This window comes from Capricornis sumatraensis, chromosome 8 (assembly GCF_032405125.1).
Source record: "Capricornis sumatraensis isolate serow.1 chromosome 8, serow.2, whole genome shotgun sequence".
In the NCBI taxonomy this organism is placed as follows: Eukaryota; Metazoa; Chordata; class Mammalia; order Artiodactyla; family Bovidae; genus Capricornis; species Capricornis sumatraensis.
This window is the reverse complement of record NC_091076.1, coordinates 72,762,350-72,783,940: the sequence shown is the minus strand read 5'-3', so window position 1 is coordinate 72,783,940 and position 21,591 is coordinate 72,762,350. Positions and strand designations below refer to the sequence as shown.

The window sequence follows — 21,591 nt, the reverse complement described above, 5'->3', positions numbered from 1 at the left end:
CCTTCCTGGCCCCTGCCTAACTCTCCAGCCTCACCAAACCCACCACACCAGCCCACCATGCCTTATTGCCTGCTCCTGACACTCTAGGTACTTCCTTGCCGCTATGCTTTCACCCAGGCTCTGCCTCATGGCTAGTGAACTCCTATGCATCCTTCAGGAACAACCCAAATGTCTCCTCCTGCACGACTGCTACCTTGATTTTTCCCCAGGGGAAGTACAAGTTGCTCTCTCCTGTGCACTCCTAACATGGGTTGGCATTTCTAGAGGAGCATCATACTGAAAATTGTCTCTTCCATGACTGTGCCCCCTTTAGAAATAGGACATTGTTGTTCATGCTTAAATCCCCAAGTTTAGCAGCCACCTGGCTTGCAGCTGGCTAGGAAGGGAAGGAGGGTCTGACTGACAAGCACCACGTGCTGTGGGACTGAGATTCTGCAGACATCTGGGGGCTGATATTGGCTTTTAAGGAGGTGAGGGACATGATCAGATCTGAGTTTCAGAAAAAGGGCCTTGGCTGAAAATACAGATTCAGTCACTCATGGTCAATTTGTCCTCCATATTCTCAGCAGAAGCTCCTTTTCCAGAACATTCTCAGATGCCTATGGGACTTCCTATCCTAGCTGGGTTTGGAAGGTGAGAAAAAGGAAGGATGCTGGCTTATCCAAGGCTGCCAGTTGGCCAACAGGATGGATGGTGGTGATGTCAGCAGAGTGGGGACGAGCGGCTGCCCCAATATTTAGCTTTGGACTCATTGATACTTGCAGTGTGAGGGGACTCCTTGGAAGAGCTGTCTGGCCCCAGTTGACACCCAAGACCAGAGCTTGGGAGGAAGGCAGGGGACAGAGATGAGGGCGGGACAGCACGTGGTGTTGGCTGAAGCTGGGGCACTCGAGGGAAGTGAGAGGCCGTGCAGACCAGTGATCTTTCAATGTTAATCCGAGTGTGTCTACTCTTGGTTTCGCCATCCCTGGGACAGGTGTTTCAGGAGAGCTGAGGCTTGGCCTGACCCCTGAGGTCACTCGGAAACCCGGATTGCTGCTTAGCACACTGTGTGCTCAATAAATGTTTTTTTAGGCTAAAGGAGACGTGAATGTTTGAGTTCTGAGGGAGCTAGAAGAGGGGGAGAGCATAAGAAGGAGGAAGGGTCTTCGTGGGGGCCAGGACCCGAGGAGCAAGAGGAGCCCCAGGGCAGAACCACAGGGCCAGGCCGGATCCAGACAGCCAGCCAGACAACACACTTGAGTTGCTGGGCCAAAGAGAACAGGGTGGGGAGTGGGGAAGTCTCAGGGAGGCTGGAGAGGGCCAGTCCAGGGACCACCAGAAGCCAAGTTAGCACAGATGCCCCAAGCTAAAGTCGGGAGGTTCCCTGGCTTTGCACCAGCCCTGCGTGGACATTCAGCCCCTCGGCAACTCCACCTGTCCCAGGGGTCAGCACCTTTCCTCTGGCTCTCCGGAATCATCATGACTCTCAAAAAGTTAGGTTTCAGACTTCTCTGGAAGTCCAGTGGTTAGGACAACACCATCAGGGGGTGTGGGTTCAATTCCTGGTCAGAGACCTAGGATCCCTCATGCCAAAAAACCAAAACGTAAAACAGAAGCAGTATTGTAACAAATTCAATGCAGACTTTAAAAATGGTTCACATTGAAAAAAAAAAATCTTTATCAAAAGATGGCTTTATGTGAAAACACCCTCTCCCTTCTCTGTGTACCTCCAGGGCCTGGGACACATTAAATATCTTCGAAGCCAGTCTTTGGAACTGTCATTGGAACTGCCTGTCATTGGAACTGAGATATATATATATATGTATATAAATATATTCGAAAAATAGAGCAGCCTCAACAAACACCCTAGGGCTTCTTAACATTCCAGGAGGAACAGCACTAATGATCAGTTAAGGACCCTGGTGATGCACAGGAGCAGAGCTCCAGGGAGCGCGGCGACAGGTCTGGGCCAGGTAGAGTTACATCTGATCCTCAGGTCTTGGAACTCCCAGCCTGGGTGGGTTGCTTATGCTGCTGAAGTTGGCAGCTTGTGCTCAGGGAATGAATGGACTGAGGGCCCTGGATACCACATGGAGGTGGTTAGACTTTATTCTAAAGGTACTAGGGAGCCACCGAAGACTTTAGCAGGAGGGGAAAAAAAAACCCACACTTGAGCAAGACCAAGAAGGAGCTAGAAAACAGATGAGACTCCACTGTAGGCGGTCAGGAAACGGGATGGGGAGGCCCCGCAATGGCACCCTGGTGCTCAGGCCTCACGCCCTGCGGGGGCGCCCAGGCTACACTCCTGTCTGCACCTGGAAACTCAGCCAGGCAGATGTGGCTCTTGGGCAGAACTACACTCTGAAAGGCTTGGCAGGTCACAACCCTTCTCAGCCTCAGTTCCTCCATCTGCAACCTGGGGGAGTCATTCCTCCTATGGAAGGCAGGATGACAAGGGTGAGGAAAGGGTTTGGAAGAAAGAGAGCTTAAAAGCCTCTCTGACAAAGGCCTGGCTCTTTCCAGGTTTGGATGCCCAGCCTAAAGGGCACCCTGGGTGAGGAGCCAGCTCCCCAATGCCCCGCCATCCGCAGGAGCCGTGACCTGGTGTCCCCGTGGGGAAACAGGAGGACAGGCTAAATCCACCTCCAGTTAAGGTCAGTGAACAGCAAACAGCTGTGCAGGAAGCGACGCAGCAGGAAGAAACAGGGGCAATTTAAGAGCAATGAAGAATCGCTGGCCCCGTGAAGGGTGGCAGCTTGTGGGGCACAGCCGGCGAGGTGAGGGCCACGTGGGCGGCACCGGCCACAGCTCGGACTGGAAATGTCATTATCTGTTATTTACCGCAACAGAGGACGGGAGGCTGCACCAGATTACTGTTCCTGGTAACAGCCGCTAAACAGATTTCCCAGCACGGCTTCCTGCTGCCGGTGCACTCTTGACGGACAATATACTGACCAGACCCAGGGAGAAGAGCCACTGAGGGAGGCGGCAAGGGGTGTCGGGGGGTGCCGGACAGAGGTCTCAGGGGGGCAGCCTGGCCGGTGTCCCCAACCCTCACCCAGGCCTACAGAGACTCTGCCCACTCAGTGAGGGGCTGGCCTCACCCAAGCCAGTTTATGACTCAACAACCTCAAACATCTCACATGTGTCTAGCTGCTGCTCAGCCATCTCAGGGTGTCCAGCGGGGGGCCTGGGATACCACACTCGACCGTGAATGGTGAGCCTCAGTGTTGGGGTTGCCATCCCTGCCCCAGTATTGGGGGCACTTAGCCAAAGGCCTTCACAGCCCATGGGCAAGCACCAGACAGCACCTTCTCTCTCTCTTAGTTCTCTGACCAAGGCTCGAACCCATACCCCGGCACTGGGAGTGCAGAGTCTTAACCACTGGACGCCAGGGAAGTCCCTGGCTCTCTCTACTTCCTAAACGGCATGTGGGCAAAGTTCTAAAGCAAGAGGGAGGAGGAACTGTGAGGCTCTGGCTGTGCCAACAGGAGCACGGTATCCCCCTGAGCCTCAGTTTCTCCATCTGGAAAATGGGTATAACCACTGCCATTTTTTGCCTATGGACCTTCGGCGGGTTGTGAGGGGCTTATGGCATCATCAGAGGCAGAGGGAGCTCTCAAGAGCACATCCCCACCCCCACCCCGGCTTCCTCCTCCTGAGAGGACACAGGCTCCATCACAGCCTGAGCCAAAGTGAATTGGGAAGCCAACCCACCAGGGCTTTAAAATAACAACAAATCGAGCTGTGTTCTGGAGAGAGATGAGCTTCCAAATCACAGTTGCAGCTGCTGCTGCTGCTCCTTGATCTGGCAGTGGGGAGGCGCGGAAATCCCAGGGGAGCAGGTTTGGGGGTAGTGGCCCTGCAAGGACTGGGATGACCTGAGCTTCCTGGGAGGACACTGGTGGATAGCCCCGGAGACCCTTGCCTCTAATCCCTCCAACTACTTCCTTTCACAGGGAGCACGAGAGGCGAGAGGCGCAGAGCAGGAAGGGATTTTGACCCAAGGTCACAGTGGGAGCCCAGAGCTGAGCTCTCCTGCACTCCTAACTTCAGGGCCACTCACTAGGGCGAGGGTGCTGCAGGCAGGTATGAGTTTAGGTGACACTGCGTCCCCCAACCCCACCAGCTATATTTGTCCTCTGATGTACACAGGGACCCATGCCCTCAGTGGACCTCAGACACGGGTGGGATATTGTGTCTGGGGGGAGTCCTGAGCAAAGGGACACAGCTGAAGCCAAAATGCAGAGGCTGCGGCCCTGGGAGAGATGCAGATGAGGGGAGAAGCCAGGTCTAACAGGATGAGGGCGTGTCTGCAGCAAGAGAAGGTGGGCCCAGGCCCAGGGTCCCCACCCCAGTCCTGCCCCCTGAAGTGTGTGAAGAGCCTGAAAAAGCAGCAGCTACAGGAAAAGGGCAAAAACTCCCTAACATTACCCAGCCAAGAATGGGATTAGATTTCCATACATAGACCCGGAGAGGAGGTCTTTGATATGTTATTAAGTTAAAAAAGATGAAAAAAGAGAATTAAAGAGTAAGGAGTATATTATGGTCCCATTAACAAACATGTGTGTACACATACCTGTGTACATTTGCCTGCATGTGGAGAGAGATACAGAAAGACAAATGTGCAAGCTGCTAAGGTCAGAGGTAAGGCAGGGGTTAATATTTTATATGCTCTGTATTAATGGACAGAGGAGCCTGGTAGGCTGCAGTCCATGGGGTCACTAAGAGTCCGACACGACTGAGCGACTTCACTTTCACTTTTCACTTTCATGCATTGGAGAAGGAAATGGCAATCCACTCCAGTATTCTTGCCTGGAGAATCCCAGGGATGGGGGAGCCCGGTGGGCTGCCATCTATGGGGTCGCACAGAGTCGGACACGACTGAAGCGACTTAGCAGCAGCAGCATGCTCTGTATTATTCAATTTTTATAATTACTGTGCAATTACTCGGTGCCAGCCACTGTTTCTAAGAGCTTACCATGTATTTCACTCAATTCAATCCATACCACGTTATGACATAGATGAGAAAACTAAGGCAGAGAAGTGAGGTGGCTTGCCCAAGCCAGGAGGAGAACCCAGGCATCCCGAATCCAGGGCTCTTAATCTTTATGCGATAGTATAAATTACTTTTCAAAATTCCAGAAAAAGGAAGCCAATAAGGAAATAAATGAAATGCCATCTCACTAAGTCCTTCAATACTTTGGAACCCAAGCAACTGACCCTGGATCCTCCCACCTGGCAAACTCAACAGGTAATGAACGGGTGTGGGGAAGAGGTGAGGAAGGAAACCACACCCCTTTTCACTTCTGTGTGGTCCAGTGCCCAGGGTGGGGGCTAAGGGACCAGGTCAGGGTGGCCACGTTTTTTGTAAAGGGCCAGAAAGTGCAGGACCGTGACCTGTTAGGGCCTGGCCCAGAATGAACTCTCAGTCACTGGCAGCTTTTGTTATTTCTAACCCTTGGCTGTCTTTTTTCCCCCTTATTTACTTATTTGGCTGTGTTGGGTCTTAGTTGCAGGATCGTGCGCTGTGGCATAGAACAAGATTCTCTAGCTGAGGCGCGTAGGCTCGGTAGTTCTAGTGTGCATGTTTAGCTGCTCTGCGGCATGTGGGATCTTAGTTCCCCAACCAGGGATCGAACCTGCATCCCCTACATGGCGAGGCAGATTTTTAACCACTGGACCGCCAGGGAAGTCCTTCTTAACTGTCCGCTGAGTCCCCATCTTAGTCGTTCCTGCCTGAATTCAGGGCTTTATTATTGCTAATTGGATAATTCCACATCTGACAGGCTCTTTCCAACCCACGACAAATCCACCTCTGGACATAAGCTCCCCAGAGACCTACCCGGCGGCTGTCACCTCCTGCTCAGCAGCGTTTGATGCTCTGCGGCCAAAAGCCTGGCACACGGGGCCCCTTGGTGACTGTCACTTCATTTGCTCCCTCCCTCAGGCTGACGTCTCGCCATCACCCCCTCCTTTGTCCCCCCCTTCCCCACAACCACCAGGTCTGCCAAACGCCAACCAGTCCCTGCACTTCCTCCTGAAACGTCCCCCGCCCCCAGGACCTGGGTAGCCACCCTCCAGGCTCAGCTCAAAGTGAGCTCCACTTTGCAACCCCCTGTACTTCTCAGGTGCCAGCACCCCCCACAGCCCTCCACTCTGGGACCCCCCCCACACACACAATATCTGTGTCTACAGCACTTGTCATGCCGAGCTGCGTTATCTGCCATCAGTGGTGAGCTCCTGAGGGCCTGGCTAAAAGGTGCGCTAAGTGAGCAGGGTCCCGGCTGGTCTCTCTCCAGGACACTCTGGGTCTTGCCACCAAGAGCTCAGCCTGGCCTTCAGCAACTCCCCCCGCTGCTCAGCTAAAGAAAGCTGAGCGCCGAAGAATTGATGCTTTCGAACTGTAGTGTTGAAGAAGACTCTTGAGTGTCCCTTGGACTGCAAGGAGGTCCAACCAGTCCATCCTAAAGGAAATTAGTCCTGAATATTCATTGGAAGGACTGACTCTGAAACTGAAACTCCAATACTTTGGCCACCTGACGCGAAGAACTGACTCACTGGAAAAGACCCTGATGCTGGGAAAGATTGAAGGCAGAAAGAGAAGGGGACAACAGAGGATGAGATGGTTGGATGGCATCACTGACTCAACGGACATGAGTTTGAGTAAGCTCTGGGAGTTGATGGACAAGGAAGCCTGGCGTGCTGCAGTCCATGGGGTCACACAGAGTCAGACATGACTGAACGACTGAACTGAACTGAACCCTGCCTTTGTCCTGACGACCCTGAGCTGAAAGTCTGCATCAAACCTGGGACCTTTGATATTTGGGCTGATATTCGAATGGGGTCTGAGCTGCACCAAGTGGCAAAGAAGAAGCTACGTTTGGGGATGAAAGGCCAGGGCATGGGCTCCAGAGCAGGGGGAAAGAAGTGTGCCCTGATGGAGACGTTCTGTTCGTCAGACTCCTGGGTGAGCAGATGTTCCATGATGCTGTGTGCTGTCTGGTCCAAGCGACGGCAGCCAAGTCAATTCGTGCCAAGCAGCCAGAGCAGGCCCTCAGGGCAGATGAATTAAGTGACTTTTTCCGGGAATTTAGGAACCATCAGTGGCTGAATGAAAAATCCATCTTTGTAATGAGACACAAACACACGTCTCCTAACATCTGAGTCAGGTCAGGGAGGGGAAAGGGCATGGTGGGGCCAATTTGGAGGCAGCTCAGATGAAATGGCTCAAGGCTTCTGCCTTTGGGGCCTCACCTGAGGGACAGAGGCGCTGAGGGCAGGAGACAGAGCAGGGGACAGGGGGCTTGGATGACTTGCACTGTACCCTCACACAGGAGGGAGGCCCTGGGGGAAAACGCCCCCCGCCCCAACCCTCATGCCCTGTTGGTGCAACTGTAAAATGATGCCCCCGCCAGTTGAAAACAGTCTGACGGGTCCTCAGAAAATTAAACAAAATTATCCCACGATCCAGCAATTGCACTGACGGATATATACCCATAAGAATTGAAAGTAGAGTCTCAAAGAGATATTTGCATACCCATATTCACAGGAGGACAGGAGGAGAAGGGAAGAGATGGTTGGATGGCATCACTGACTCAATGGACATGAGTTGGAGCAAACAGTGGCAGACAGTGAAGGACAGGGAAGCCTGGTGCGTGGCAGTCTGTGGGGTCGCAAAGAGTTGGACACGACCAAGCGACTGAACAACAGCAACAACAAATTCACAGGAGCACCAACCATTCATGAGAGCTAAAATGTGGAAGCAACCCAAGCGTCCACTGACAGGTGAATGGGTCAGCCAAATGTGCTGCAAATACAATATTAATATTTAACCTGAAAAAGGATGTTACAATATTATTATTTAACCTTAAAAAACTAGGACCGTGGCATCCGGTCCCATCACTTCATGGCAAATGGATGGAGAAACAGTGGAAACAATGGCTAACTTTATTTTGGGGGGCTCCAAAATCACTGCAGATGGTGACTGCAGCCATGAAATTAAAAGACGCTTACTCCTTGGAAGGAAAGTTATGACCCACCTAGACAGCATATTAAAAAGCAGAGACATTACTTTGTCAACAAAGGTCTGTCTAGTCAAGGCTATGATTTTTCCAGTAGTCATGTATAGATGTGAGAGTTGGACTACAAAGAAAGCTGAGTGCAGAAGAATTCATGCTTTTGAACTGTGGTGTTGGAGAAGACTGTTGAGAGTCCCTTGTATAGCAAGGAGATCCAACCAGTCCATCCTAAAGGAAATCTGTCCTGAATATTCATTGGAAGGACAGATGTTGAAGCTGAAACTCCAATACTTCAGCCATCTAATGCGAAGAGTTGACTCATTTGAAAAGACCCTGATGCTGGGAAAGATTGAAGGCAGGAGAAGGGGACGACAGAGGATGAGATGATTAGATGGCATCACCAACTCAATGGACATGAGTTTGGGTGAACTCTGGGAGTTGGTGATGGACAGGGAGGCCTGGTGTGCTGCGGTTCATGGGGTCACAAAGAGTCAGACGCAACTGAACTGAACTGGACCGAAAAAGGAAGTTCTCACATGTGCTACCAAGTGGACAGACCCTGGCGACATTGTGCTAAGTGACAGGAGCCAGTCACAAAAAGACAAACACTGCCCGATCCGTTTATATGAGGTATCTAGAATTGTCAAGCACACAGAACAGAAAGAATTGGGGTGCCAGGGGCTGGGGTGGGTGGGAATGGGGAGTTATCACTTAATGGGTATAGAGTTTCAGTTTTGCAAGATGAGAAAGTTCTAGAGATGACGGTGGTGATGGTTATACAACAATGTGAATGTACTTGATGTTCCTAAACTGTACATTTAAAAATGATTAAAATGGTAAATTTTAACATTTGTTTGTCTTAACACAAATTAAAAAATAAATAATTTTTAAGGACTCCCCTGGTGGTCCAGTGGCGAAGACTCTGCATTCCCAGTGCAGGGGGCCTGGATTTGATCCCTGCTCAGACAGCTAGGTCCCATGTGCCACAACGAAAGATCCCACGTGCTGCTACTAAGACCTGGTGCAGTCAAATAAATATTTAAAAAGACAACCACAAATACATTTCCCCAGGCTATAGCTGCCATCAACAGTGATTCCTCTGGTGGACCTGGGCAAAACCAACTGAAAACTTTCCGTAAAGGATTCAGCATTCGAGATGTCACTAAGAACATCCATGATTCATGGGAAGAGGTCAGAGTTTCAACATGAACAGGAGTTTGGAATAAGTTGATTCCAGTCCTCATGGGTGACTCTGAGGGGTTCAAGACTTCAGTGCAGATGTGGTGAAAAGAGCAAGAGAACCAGAAGTGGAGCCTGAAGATGGGCCTGAATTGCTGAAGTCTCATGATAAACCTTGAACAGGTAAGGAGTTGTTGCTTACAGCTGAGCAAAGAAAGTGGTTTCTTGAGATGGAATCTACTCCAGTGAAGATGCTGTAAATACTACTGAAATCACAACAAAGGATTTAGGTCATAACATAAACTTAGTTGATGAAGCAGTGGCAGGGTTTGAAAGGATTGACTCCAATTTTAGAAGTTCTATGATGGGTAAAATACTATCAAACAGCATTCCATGCTACAGAGCAAGTGTTCATGAAAGGAAGAATCAATCATTGTGGCAAAATTCACTGTTGTCTTATGTCAGGGAATTGTCACAGTTGCCCCAAAGTTCAGCAACCACCACCCTGATCACAGTCAGCATGGGGAGGGCAAGGGGAACAAGACTGAGGCAAGAAGCCACCAGCAAAAAGATTACCATTGGATGAAAGGCTCAGGTGATGGTCAGCCTTTTTCAGAAATAAAGCGTTTTAAAATTAAAGAGAAAGGGTGAGTCGCTCAGTCACGCCTGACTCTTTGCGACCCCATGGACTGTAGCCCACCAGGCTCTCCTGTCATGGGATTCTCCAGGCAAGAATACTGCAGTGGGTAGCCATTCCCTTCTCCAGGGGATCTTCTGCATTGCGGGTGGATTCTTCACCATCTAAGCCACCTGGGAAGCTCTGAAATTAAGGTATGTACTTTTTTTTTTTTAAGACATAATGCTATTGCATACATTTAGACTACATAGCAGACTAATAACAGACACATAATACACCACAGTAGGCACTTCCCGGGCAGTCCAGTAGCTAAAACTGTCCTCCCAGTGCAGGGGGCTCAGGTTCAAGCCCTGGTCAGGGAATTAGATCCCACATACCACAACTAAAGATTCTACATGCTGCAGCAAAGATTGAAGATCCCACATGCCGCGACTAAGACCCAGTGCAGCCAAGTAAATAAATATTAAAAATAATAGACCCCAGTAAAGTATAAATATGACTTTTATATGAACTACGACACCAACACATTTGTTGCTTTACGGCAATATTTGCTTTACTGCAGTGGTCTGGAACCAAACCCACAGCATCTCTGAAGTATGCCTGTGCAGACTTTTTTGTATATATATTAAACTTGATACAACCACATGCTAAATTCACCAACATCAACCTTTTGTATTTAGAGTCTTTCAGATTTCCTAGTTACATGATCATGCTTTCGTGATAACGACAGTCCTAGCTATTCTCCAATCCGTACATCACACATTTCTTTTTCGTGCGTGATTGCCCCGCTTTGGCTTCCAGCACAATGTTGAACAGAAGTGGTGATAAATATACACAGAACTTGTCTTATTCCTGACTTTATGAGAAAGGTTTTTAATATTTAACTATCGAGTATGATGTTTCTTCTCCTCCTGTGTTCTGCTTCTCCTAGGAAGGGAAAATGTGACATGTGAAGGCTTCCATCTGAAAGAATGGAGCGGCAGCATGGCAGAATGACTCACCCGAGGGACCCAGCTCCCCACTACCTGGCCAGGGGGCCCAAGCAGGCCACACCACTGAACCGAGCCCCTGTTCTCCATCTGTGACTGGAACAGCCTCACCTTCCCTGCTTCCCTACAGCTGTGTCTTAAGGACCAAAAAGGATGACTTCTATGAAAAAGCTTTATAAACTCCAAAGGACATCGCGTGGTCAGACAGTGGTCTCCGTGGCCACTGTTTGCCAGAGTGAGGATGGTCTGAGGGAGGGTGCTGGAGACTCTTAAGCTGAGGTTGGAGGGTTGCAGGGGAGGGCGTGGGGAGCAAGACGAGCAGAGAGGAGGCAGTCACTGAAGGTCCTTCACCACTGCCCTAAGCCAGGCCTGGGGCTGTGACCTCAGAGCAGGGGGTTTCCAACTCAAGGAGGATCAGAACCCCCAGGAGTGCTGCTTGTTAAACACACTGCCTCCACGGGCAGCATTCCTATTCACTAGGTGCTGTGGACCAAGTGCTTGTGTCCCCTCAAAATTCGTGTATTGGGGGCTTCCCTAGTGGTCCAGTGGTTAAGAATCTGCCTGCCAATGCAGGGGATGTGGGTTTGATCCCTGGTCCAGAAAGATCCCACATGCCAAGGGGCAGCTAAGCCCATGCAGCACAACTACTGAGCCTGTGCACTGAAATTACGGAAGCCTGTGAACCCTAAAGCCCACGCTCCAAACAAGAGAAGCCACTGCGACGAGAAGCCTGTGCACTGCAGCTGGAGAGTAGCCCCCCTTCGTGGCAACTGGAGAAAGCCCGAAGGCAGCACCAAAGACCTAGCGGAGCCAAAATAAATAGACCAGTTATTAAAGTTCTACCCCTCAGTGTGATGGCATTTGGAGGTGGGCCTTTGGGAGGCGATGAGCGTTCAAAGAGAGTTCAATGAGAGTTCATGAGGGCGCGGCCCCTGTGATAGATTAGTAGCCCCAGGGTTACTGCCTGTGGCGGGGTCTGCGCTGACCTCAGCAGGATATCCCTCCTCAGAGCCTTAAGTAGGGTAGGGGCAGGGATCAAATTTTGGCCTGGCCCCTTTCCTCCAGCACCCCCATCCTGGGCAGGGATTGCCTGCTCCCCACCCCAAACTGGGTGTCCCCTAAAGACTTTGAACAAAGCACGGGACTGCCTCATTCTTTTCCCCCAGAACTCAGCACATGTTACTGAGACAATCATTTCATGTGCAGGCTCCTCAGTTCCCACACCGTGGAACACATTTTAGCTGAGACCAGAGAAAAATCTGATTGCTTTCCTTGCACGGTGACCATGCCATCCTGGGCTCGGGCGGGCTATTCAGCAGCCCTGCCCAGCCTCCCCACCACTGGTGAAGCCAGACTCTCAATTAAACTGAAAGCCGGCGGGCTCAGATCCTAAGCAATTAAGAGTGCCAGTCCTCTAATTAACCAGCTGCCCCTCTCCCTTCGCACCACAGCCTTCTGATAATGAGAGCAAGCAGCCTGGGCATGCAAGCCCAATTAGGGGGGACTCTGCTCTGAGGACCAGCGCCGTGGGTTCCATCCACACTCTCGTTAGCTTGAGGCCAGGGCTCTTGCGGGGGAAGGCTCTGTGTGGCCAGGAGCACCTGAGACATGGATCTGGACACTCTCCATGACAGAGATCTCCCCAGCATCCCTTCTCTGCACTCTGCCCGCCTGGGAGCCATGCTACAGGCCATTTGCAAAAGGCGTGGAGGGGAGAGAGAAATAAATAGGGAGGCACCCCAGAAATTGCTGAACTCTAACCAGAGGGCTCCTGACACCCCTAATTAGGGCAGTGCCTTATTAGAGCTCTCTCAGCACCCCCAGGGCTGCCTCAGTAACCCTAAGCCCAACTGTAATTAATTACCCATAATTATTTAATACTTCCAGTCCAGAGGGCAAGCATCTGTGTGTCTTTACACTGTATCACCCAATGCCTGCACCAGTATATATCTATATGACAATAAATATTTGTTGCAAGAGTGAAGAGATGACTTGTCCTCCCCTCCCAGACACTAGAGAAGGTCCCTGTACAAGGACCATGGGGCTAAGTCTGGGCCTCCCTCTTGATTCTCCAGGGACTCAGCTCCTCAGGGACCACCACCTGGCAACATGGCCCAGGGTGCCCTCCCTGCCTTAAAGGCCTGCATCCTCATGGTTAGGCACTTGCCTGGCCCATTTCCAGCCAGGTTCCTCTGCTCTGCTATTCCCCCCTCCCTGGAATGCCCTTCGCTCTGCTTTCAGCCTCTCAGAAGCCTGCCCAACCTTCAGAAGCCAGCTCCTCTAGGCAGCCCTCCTAATTGTTCTCAGGCCTGGAAACCCTGGTCCTAGCCATTGTCAGCATCTGCCCACCTTGACCACGAGGACCTGAGGGAAGTGGCCATCCTTGACCCTTCTCCTTTTGGATCCCCCTAACCCAGAATTTGGAGAGGCAATGGCACCCCACTCCAGCACTCTTGCCTGGAAAATCCTATGGACGGAGGAGCCTGGTAGGCTGCAGTCCATGGGGTCGCTGAGAGTTCGGCACTACTGAGCGACTTCACTTTCACCTTTCACTTTCATGCATTGGAGAAGGAAATGGCAACCCACTCCAGTGTTTTTGCCTAGAGAATCCCAGGGACGGGGGAGCCTGGTGGGCTGCCGACTATGGGGTCGCACAGAGTCGGACGTGACTGAAGTGACTTAGCAGCAGCAGCAACCCAGAATTAGCCCAGAATAGGCTGAATAAGTGACCGAGTGTTAGGGTCATCTGAGGAACTTGCACAAAATCAGGGAGTTTTCCCTGTTTAAGACATCCAATGCTGGAGAGCTACGAAGGCTTTCAGGAAGAGGTTTTTATATAAATTACAAAAAACATGGGACTAACTGTGGGAATTCCAATTTTCAGTTCAAGAAAATATGAATTCAGAAAGGAAAACATAGGTTGCTATGGTTTGAATTGTGTCCCATCGAAATCCTCATGCTGAAGCCCTAATGCCCAATGTGACTGTGTTTGGAGACAGGGTCTTTAGTTGGTGATTAAGGTTATGTAAGGTCATAAGGGTGGGGCCCTGATCCGATAAGACTGGTGTCCTTGTATGAAATAGGAGAGAGACTGCAGCTCTCTCTCCACCACGTGTGGACACAGTGAGAAGGCGGCCGTCTGCAAGCCAGGAGGGGAGTCCTTCCAAGAAACCAAACTGGTCAGCACATTGATCTTGGACTTCCCAGCTTCTAGACTCTGAGAAATCAGTTTCTGTTGTTGAAGCTGCCCAGTCTGTGGTCTTATGTTATGGCAGCCTGGGCTGACTGATCCATGGGAAATCACAAAACCTCTCCCAAGGTATACGAGGTCAGTTCCATTTTTAGTAACAGCTGGGCAGTCTGACGGAGAAGCCAATGGCAACCCACTCCAGTACTCTTGCCTGGAAAATCCCATGGATGGAGGAGCCTGGTGGGCTACAGTCCATGGGGTCGCTAAGAGTCGGACACAACAGACTGACTTCACTTTCACTTTTCACTTTCATGCATTGGAGAAGGAAATGGCAACCCACTCCAGTGTTCTTGCCTGGAGAATCCCAGGGATGGGGGAGCCTGGTGGGCTGCCATCTATGGGGTCACACAGAGTTAGACACGACTGAAGCGACTTAGCAGAAGCAGCAGTAGGGCAGTCTGAACAGCTAGCCTCAAGGTGAATTAATCATAACAGTGGTACAAGACTTCCCTGGTGGTCCCAGTGCAGGGGGTCTGGGTTCGATCCCTGATTGGGGAACTAGATCGCACATGCTGCAACGAGGAGTTCAAGAACCGCAAATAAAGATATTGCGTGCCACAGCCAAAGAAGCCCCCACATGCTGCAACCAGGACCCAGCACAGTCAAATAAATGTTTAAAAATAATAATAGCGACGATCACAACGACAGGGACCCTTTACTGAGTGTTTCCAGTGGCCCTGACATTAAGGACTTCCCGTGCATGAGCTCATCTACTTCTCACACTCACCCATGCTCAGTGGCGATGTAGTTCTATCACCCCATTTATAGGTGAAGAAACAAAGGTTACGTGACTTGTACAGGGCCATTGCACTGTGGCCGAGCCGGGACCACAACTCAGGTCCATCTGCTGGGGAGCAGCACTTACTGCCAGCCCCGGAGACCTGTGACCTCTCACTGTGCAGGGCCAAGTGAGGTCTCACCCTGACTCACTTGCAGTCTAGGACCCTCTTTCCTTCCTAAGACCCTTAATCACCCCCTCTAATCCCTTCCTATTTGCTTACAATACAAACTGAAAAGGCTGATTCTCTTAGCATATGGCCCCCCTCCCTATGTTACCTTGTCCCCAACCTCAGCATCTCCCAATGACAGTCACTGACACCTAACTCATCTCCTCTTTTCACTCCATATCCCCCTGCAACACATTCACCAGACAGCAGCTGGTGAGTTTCTTAAACACACAAAACAGGGACTTTCCTGGTGATCCCGTGGTTAAGACTTCCCATTCCCAGTGGAGGGGGTTCGGGTTCGATCCCTGGCCGGGGAACTAGATCACACACACCACAGCTAAAGATCCTGCATGAGGCAACTAAGACCTGGTGTAGCCAAACAGATAAAATAAGTATTTTTCTTAAAAAAAACAAAAACAAAAACAGATCATGTTACATCCTTGCTTAAAATGCTCCACTGGCATCCCATGAAAGTTATCATCAAACCTCAACTCCTGACCTTGACTTACAAAGCTCCGTGTGATCAGCTGTGCCCAGCTCTCCCTCCCTCTGCCCCAGATGCTGTCATTAGTTCACTGAACATGCCCGGCTGGTTTCTGCCTCAGGACTTTCATGCTTGCTAATCCCCCTGCCTGCAACACCCTTCCACCTGGGTCTTCGTGGGGCTGGCTCCTGCTCATGGTAAGGTCTGAGCTCACAGGGAGGCCTTCCCTGAGCACCCAGGCATGCTCTACAGCGTCACCTTGTTTTTATTGACTAGAGTCCCCAATCTACCTGACGTTACATTTGTTTGTTTACTGTCTGTCTTCTCCCACCCCTGGCAAACAAGCTCCATGACTTTATCTTGCTCATGGCACTTCTAGCACCTAAAACAGGGCCTGCACACAGCAGGCCCTCTACTACTTGCATAAAGGGAAAATGAATGACTGAATGAATGACACAGTCTTCTCGTGGATGGTTAAAGACCACCCCCCAAATGCCCCTCATTCAATGGTGGCCCCAGCTGCCACCCTCTCCTCCTAATGTCATCCAAGAACAAGTCCCCCTAGAAGCTCAGCAGACTCTTCCTCTCACCACCCAAGCCAGGACCAAGTCCTCAGCCTGCCGCAAAAAAAGAACAATTTCAGCTGGAAACATCCTCTGGACCAGCCCGGTGCTCCAGGGTAGCCTGGGATTGGGATGGTGGCAGTATCCGTGAAAGAGCATTCCCCTACCCCCTCATCTGCTGAGGTCCTCCCCTGGGATCCCTGCTGTTGCCAAGGAAATGGCTCTGCAGGGAGCAGCTGGCATTAACCCATCAGCAATCAGGGTCAGTGGCTCGCCTCTGGGGCAGAGGCCCCAGACTTTTCCAGGGGATGGAGACAAGGCTCTGACCCCCTCTTCATGGTCCCACAAACCCAGACATTTACAGCAATTGTGGGGTTGAGGGGCAGAAGAAGGAAACAGGTGGAACTCACATAAAAGAACCTGCCCAGGTGCTGGAGCAAGACATTCCCGAGTCCCTGTGTCCATCACCCCATTGGCATTTATCTGGCCCAGATCTATGGAGGCTTATGGAGGCGCAGTTCAGCAGTGCCCACCCCTCCCGACACTCAGGCCCCTGCTGCTCTTCCACTGTTCTTGTGCCTCTCATCAGTTAATCCACATTCCTCAGCCCAGTTCACCACATGTGACAGAACAGGGGAAAAGTGGTTTAGCTGAAATTCTGGCTTTCCCATCCATTCATTTGGTGCATTAACTTCTTTGCACCTTGGTTCTCTCATCCAGCTTTTGAACATCACTGAAAATGCCCTTGTCAAGATTGCCAATGGCCTCTGTGTTGCCGAGTCCGTGTTTATTTCTTTGATGTTCCCATATTTTACAGTCCTTTCAACTATTATTAATGCCCTGCTGCACCCCCAATCTTCTCTCCCTTGTTACTTCTTCCCAGAATTTATTTCTTCCTGAAATCTTATCTATTTGATCATGACTTGCTTTTGGTTCCCTCACCCACGTACTCTCAAGAGAGAAGGTTCTTTATCTGTCTTGTTTACCAAAATAACTCCAGGCTTAAAATGATGTCTAGCACATGGAAGTTACTTGAGGATGGGTTCTAGTAAAACTGGAGTGAAAAAGAAAACAAGAAAAAGGCATGGTATCTTGGGACCAGCGCTTCGAACCTAGGAGGGCAGTAAAGCGAGGTCCCATGATGACAGCTGTGCGATAATGGCTAAAGGCTAGAGCAGGAATAAGAGTCCAGAAGAGATTCTGGCAGGGGAAAGAAAAAGTAGGCTTTGTGCAATAGACAATAAAATCCAGATGCTAAGAAACCTTGAGGATTAGGAGGCACATTATTCTTCGGTCAATAAGGAAAGAAAGGCAATTAGAAACGCCAGGAAGAACAAAGAGTTATGTTAAGGTGCTTCCCTGGTGGCTCAGTGGTAAAGAATCTGCCTGCCAGTGCAGGACACACTTGTTCTATCCCTGGTTGGGAAGATCCCACTTGTTACAGAACAGCCAAAGCCAGGCTCCACAGCTACTGAGCCTGCGCTCTAGAGCCCGGGAGCCGCAACTGCTGAGCCCACGTGCCACAGCCGTGGAAGCTCCAGGGCCCTAGAGCCTGTGGTCCACAACAAGAGAAGCTGCCACAGAGAGAAGCCACCGCTGGGGAGCAGCCCCTGCTCGCCACAACTGAACAAAGCCCGCGCAACCACAAAGACCCAGCACAGCTAAAAATAAATACATGAAATTTTTATAAAGTTATTTTAAGAAGTCGTGGACTCAATATGAAACAGTTTTATATATGGCATAATTTAGAACGGTCAGTGGAGTACAAGAAAAGGAGAAAAATCCATTTGGCCTTGCTACTCATTTGAGTTGCCAGGGATCAAGAGGAAAATCGCATTTATTTAAAACAACTAATAACGTTTACTGAGTACTTACGTGCCAAACAAGGTTTTAAGAGCTTTGTATATACTATCTAATCCTCACGACTCTCTAAGGTATATGTTATCATTGTCCCTATTTTATAAGTGAAGCTCGACATAGTAAATAAGCTTTCTGGAGTCAGTCACACAGCTACCAGGAGAGCTGAATTCATACACAGTCCTGTGAGGCCCAGAGGTCCACTCCCCAGAGCTGGCACTAGAAGCCTAGCCATGCGACCTTCCGAACCCAATCCTTCTCGCCATGAAGCATAGGGTACCATGTGTGCACACGTGTATCGTTTTGTCACTAAGTCATATCTGACTCTGCGACCCCACAGACTGTGGCCTGCCAGGCTTCCCTGTCCATGGGACTTCCCAGGCAAGAACACTGGAGTGACTGGCCATTTCCTTCTCTAGGGGAACTTTCTAACCCAGGGATCGAACCTGCGTCTCCTGCATGGGCAGGTGAGCCACCGGGGAGGCCTGCACACGTGTATGCACAAACGCATATACACTCTCCTGGGAGTCAGGACGCAGAGCCACGAAGTGGCAGGGCTGGTCCTGGCTGGGAAGCCAGAGCAGGGCCTTACCTTCCTGCAGTCTTTGCAGAACACGGAGGAGCTGCCGAGGAACCCCAGCACCTCCCCGCAGAGCAGACACTGGGAGAGGCCATTCCCCATCACGTTGCGCCTCATGGTCTCCAGCCGCTCCACCAGCCGCCTGCGGCACAGGACATGGGGTCAGACGGTGCGGGCTTCGTCTCCAACCTGACAGCCGCCTGCCCGGCAGCCCCGGGGCCCCCACACCATTCCCTCACCTTCGGCGTTTTCCCTGCACACTCCTTCCCCTGGCTAATTCCGAACCATTCATTCACTTACCCACCGTGAACTGGGTGCCTATAGTATGCCAGACACTAGGAATATTGCAGCAAAGAAGACAGAGAGGGACACAGTCTCTGTTCTCATGGAATTTACGTTTAAGAATGACAGAAAGTCTATACACAGGCAAAGTGACGGACTTCCCTAGCAGTCCACCGGCTAAGACTTCTCCCTCCCCATTCAGGGGGCCTGGGTTCGACCCCTGGTCAGGAAACTGGAGCCCACGTGCTGCAACTGAAGATCCCACGTGCTGCAACTAAGACCCGGCACAGCCAAATAGATAAGAGGCTATAAAGAGCAAGCACAGTGACTTCAGAGAGCAGGAGAGGCCATGGAATAAAATAAGCGGGGGTGGGGGGGCAGGACATGGTGGGTGATGGTTAGTGAAGGCCTCTCTGAGGACATCGGAACTGAGAGGGGAAGGATCACGAGGACCAAATGTGTGAAGAGCTGGTGGAGCATCCATGCAGAGGGGCAAAAAGTACAAGAGCAAAGGCCCTGGAGCACTGGAGCAGCAAGGGGGCTGGGGGTTGGGGGGTACTATACTGCCTGGGACAAAGGAGACAGGAGGGGGCCGGGAGGGGCCAGATTACACAGCCCCTCGGCCCACTGTGACCCCTGTTTTGTGACAACCTGTCACACAACACTGTCATGCCCACAATACGCAGCCACTTCTTTTCCACTGGCCGCTGTGTCTCCAGTATCCAGTGGATTCTCAGCAAAAATTATTTTTCTGGCTGCTCCATGCAGGATCTTTGTTCCCCAACCAGGGATCGAACCCAGGCCCCCTGCAGAGGAAGCTCAGAGCCTTAACCAGGGGCCACCAGCGAATTCCTTCCCTCAGCGAAAATTCTTAAATACATGGAGGACAGTGTGTGGGTACACTGTCTCTTGTAAACCTCACAATCCTCCCACAAGGAGGATGCTGTCCCCCGCCCCCCATTTTAAAGATGAGAAGACTGAGGCTGCGAGGTGTGATGTCACTTGCCAGGAGAGCACAGCTCCTCAGAGGTAGGCCTGAGGCCACACCCAGGCCCCCCATCTCATGGCAACTCCACTGTCTTCCCTGGGATGATCAGGCCCTGCCTGGGGGCCAAGGGAGGGCAGACTGGGCACTGAGGCTGCTTCTGCCCCCAGAAGTCAGCAGACACTCCTGACTTCCACAGTGGTCGCTGTCCCTCCTCCAGGGACCTCCAGGGTCCTGGGAATAAACTCAGCTTCAACCCTGGCCTGACCTGCTTGTTCTCGGGGGACCTCATATCAGCGGAAACACACAGGACACACTTCCTCTTTCTGAGATGATTTCCTGCCTCCTGGGTCATTCTTGCCTCAGCCAAATCCAGTGCTTACGACACAGCCAGACAACGTGAGCAGCAGGGGGAAAGACAGCCCAGATGATGGGGGTCAGGGGGTCGGGTGCAAACGCTTCTCACAGCTTAGGGGAGCCCACAGGGAACACCCTCATAGGCCCCGGGCACGCCTTACTGGGGGAGCCCGAAGGGTGTGGCGCTGGCCTGTCAGTCATCAGCACCTGCACCTCTGAGGCATTCCGAGCCTTGCAGGACCCTCAGGCTAGGTCTGAGAGGCGGTGGCGCCCCAGCCAGGGGTGGAGGGGGGAAAGAGCGCTAGACATCTGCTGCAAACGCTCTCTGGAATGAAATACGTCTGCATTAAGCGAGGCACACACGATAAACTGGACAGCAGTGGTCTTTGCACCGGCGCTTTCACTTTCTAGAACTCTGCATTTCTACAATGTCTGGCTTTTCCGTATATTTCATAGAAGAAGATAAACAGAGAAAGAACAAGGAGACCAGAATCAAATCAATTCCCGTCGGTGCCCAGCATTTATGTCTTCCTGCTTGCGTGGCCTGTGTTTTTCAGACTGTCTAGGAAACATGAATTGCTTTTGCAATTAAACAAATAAAAAGACACAACAAAACTGAAGACTGTGTAGGAGTCGGCTCCAGACGCCGGAGGCCAAGAGAGCTTAGATAAACTGGAGAGCGGCTCCTAATGGTCTCTGATGGGAGAACCCAGGGTTCAGCCTCTGCTAAATCCTTGCTCTGGCTGAACCACAGTGACCCTCCTGTGCGCAGAGTTGAACAGACCCTAGTGTGTCTTGCTGCACTCATTCATCCTCCCCATAGCCTAGGGCCCAGGCTGCTATCCCCATCTTACAGAGGGGTATACTGAGGCTCAGACAGGCTGGGTTATGAACCTACTCCAGTCCCGGGGTGTTCAGGCCGATTTGACCCTCTCCCAGAGACAAGCCGGCACGAGGACCCAGGGTGCCAGACTCCCAGCCCGCTGATCTGGCACTGACTGCCCTGCCTCCCTCTCCAGGCCCCACTTCTGCCCGCTCTCAGGAGCAGCCCTTACCCGACCCTCTGCTGCTCCAGGGTGTCGAGGCGCTCGGCCCTCTGGATGACCTGCAGGATGGCCTCCACCTCGGCCGGGCTGAGGCACTGGCTCTTCCTCTGTTTCTCTGTCTGGAAGGTGTGCACAGACCAGCCGGTGTGCAGCCTGGAGAGAGCACAGCACACAAGTCCAGCCCCAGTGCAAGCCGGCACCCCCACCACCCCCACCAAGGCCCCGTGGGCACGGTCTGTGTGTTGGGCACATGCCAGTTCCCAAACGCTGTCTTGGCCACCTACCAGGTCCTGGGCCCCACGAAGATGGCAGCATGCCCTTAGCATCTGGCGGGGGGCGGGGCATGGAAGGTACAAAAGGCCACAGCACAAGAGGTTTCGAGGGAAGACTATCAAGAGAAGACTGAGCACCTGGATCTGAGTCTTGGAAGAA

At 51.5% G+C, this 21,591-nt stretch overlaps 1 protein-coding gene across 2 annotated transcripts in view; it reads right to left on the bottom strand.

Moving 5' to 3' along the window:
- RPH3AL (rabphilin 3A like (without C2 domains)) overlaps positions 1 to 21,591 on the bottom strand; it is a 115,604-nt gene that overhangs the window by 62,687 nt on the left and 31,326 nt on the right. For both annotated transcript variants that reach the window (XM_068977857.1, XM_068977858.1), the window contains exons 3-4: positions 21,169 to 21,312; positions 18,502 to 18,631 (exon numbers count right to left, since the gene is read on the bottom strand). In XM_068977857.1, the coding sequence (XP_068833958.1) occupies positions 18,502 to 18,631; positions 21,169 to 21,312 (274 nt within the window). The remainder of the gene's footprint in view (positions 1 to 18,501; positions 18,632 to 21,168; positions 21,313 to 21,591) is intronic.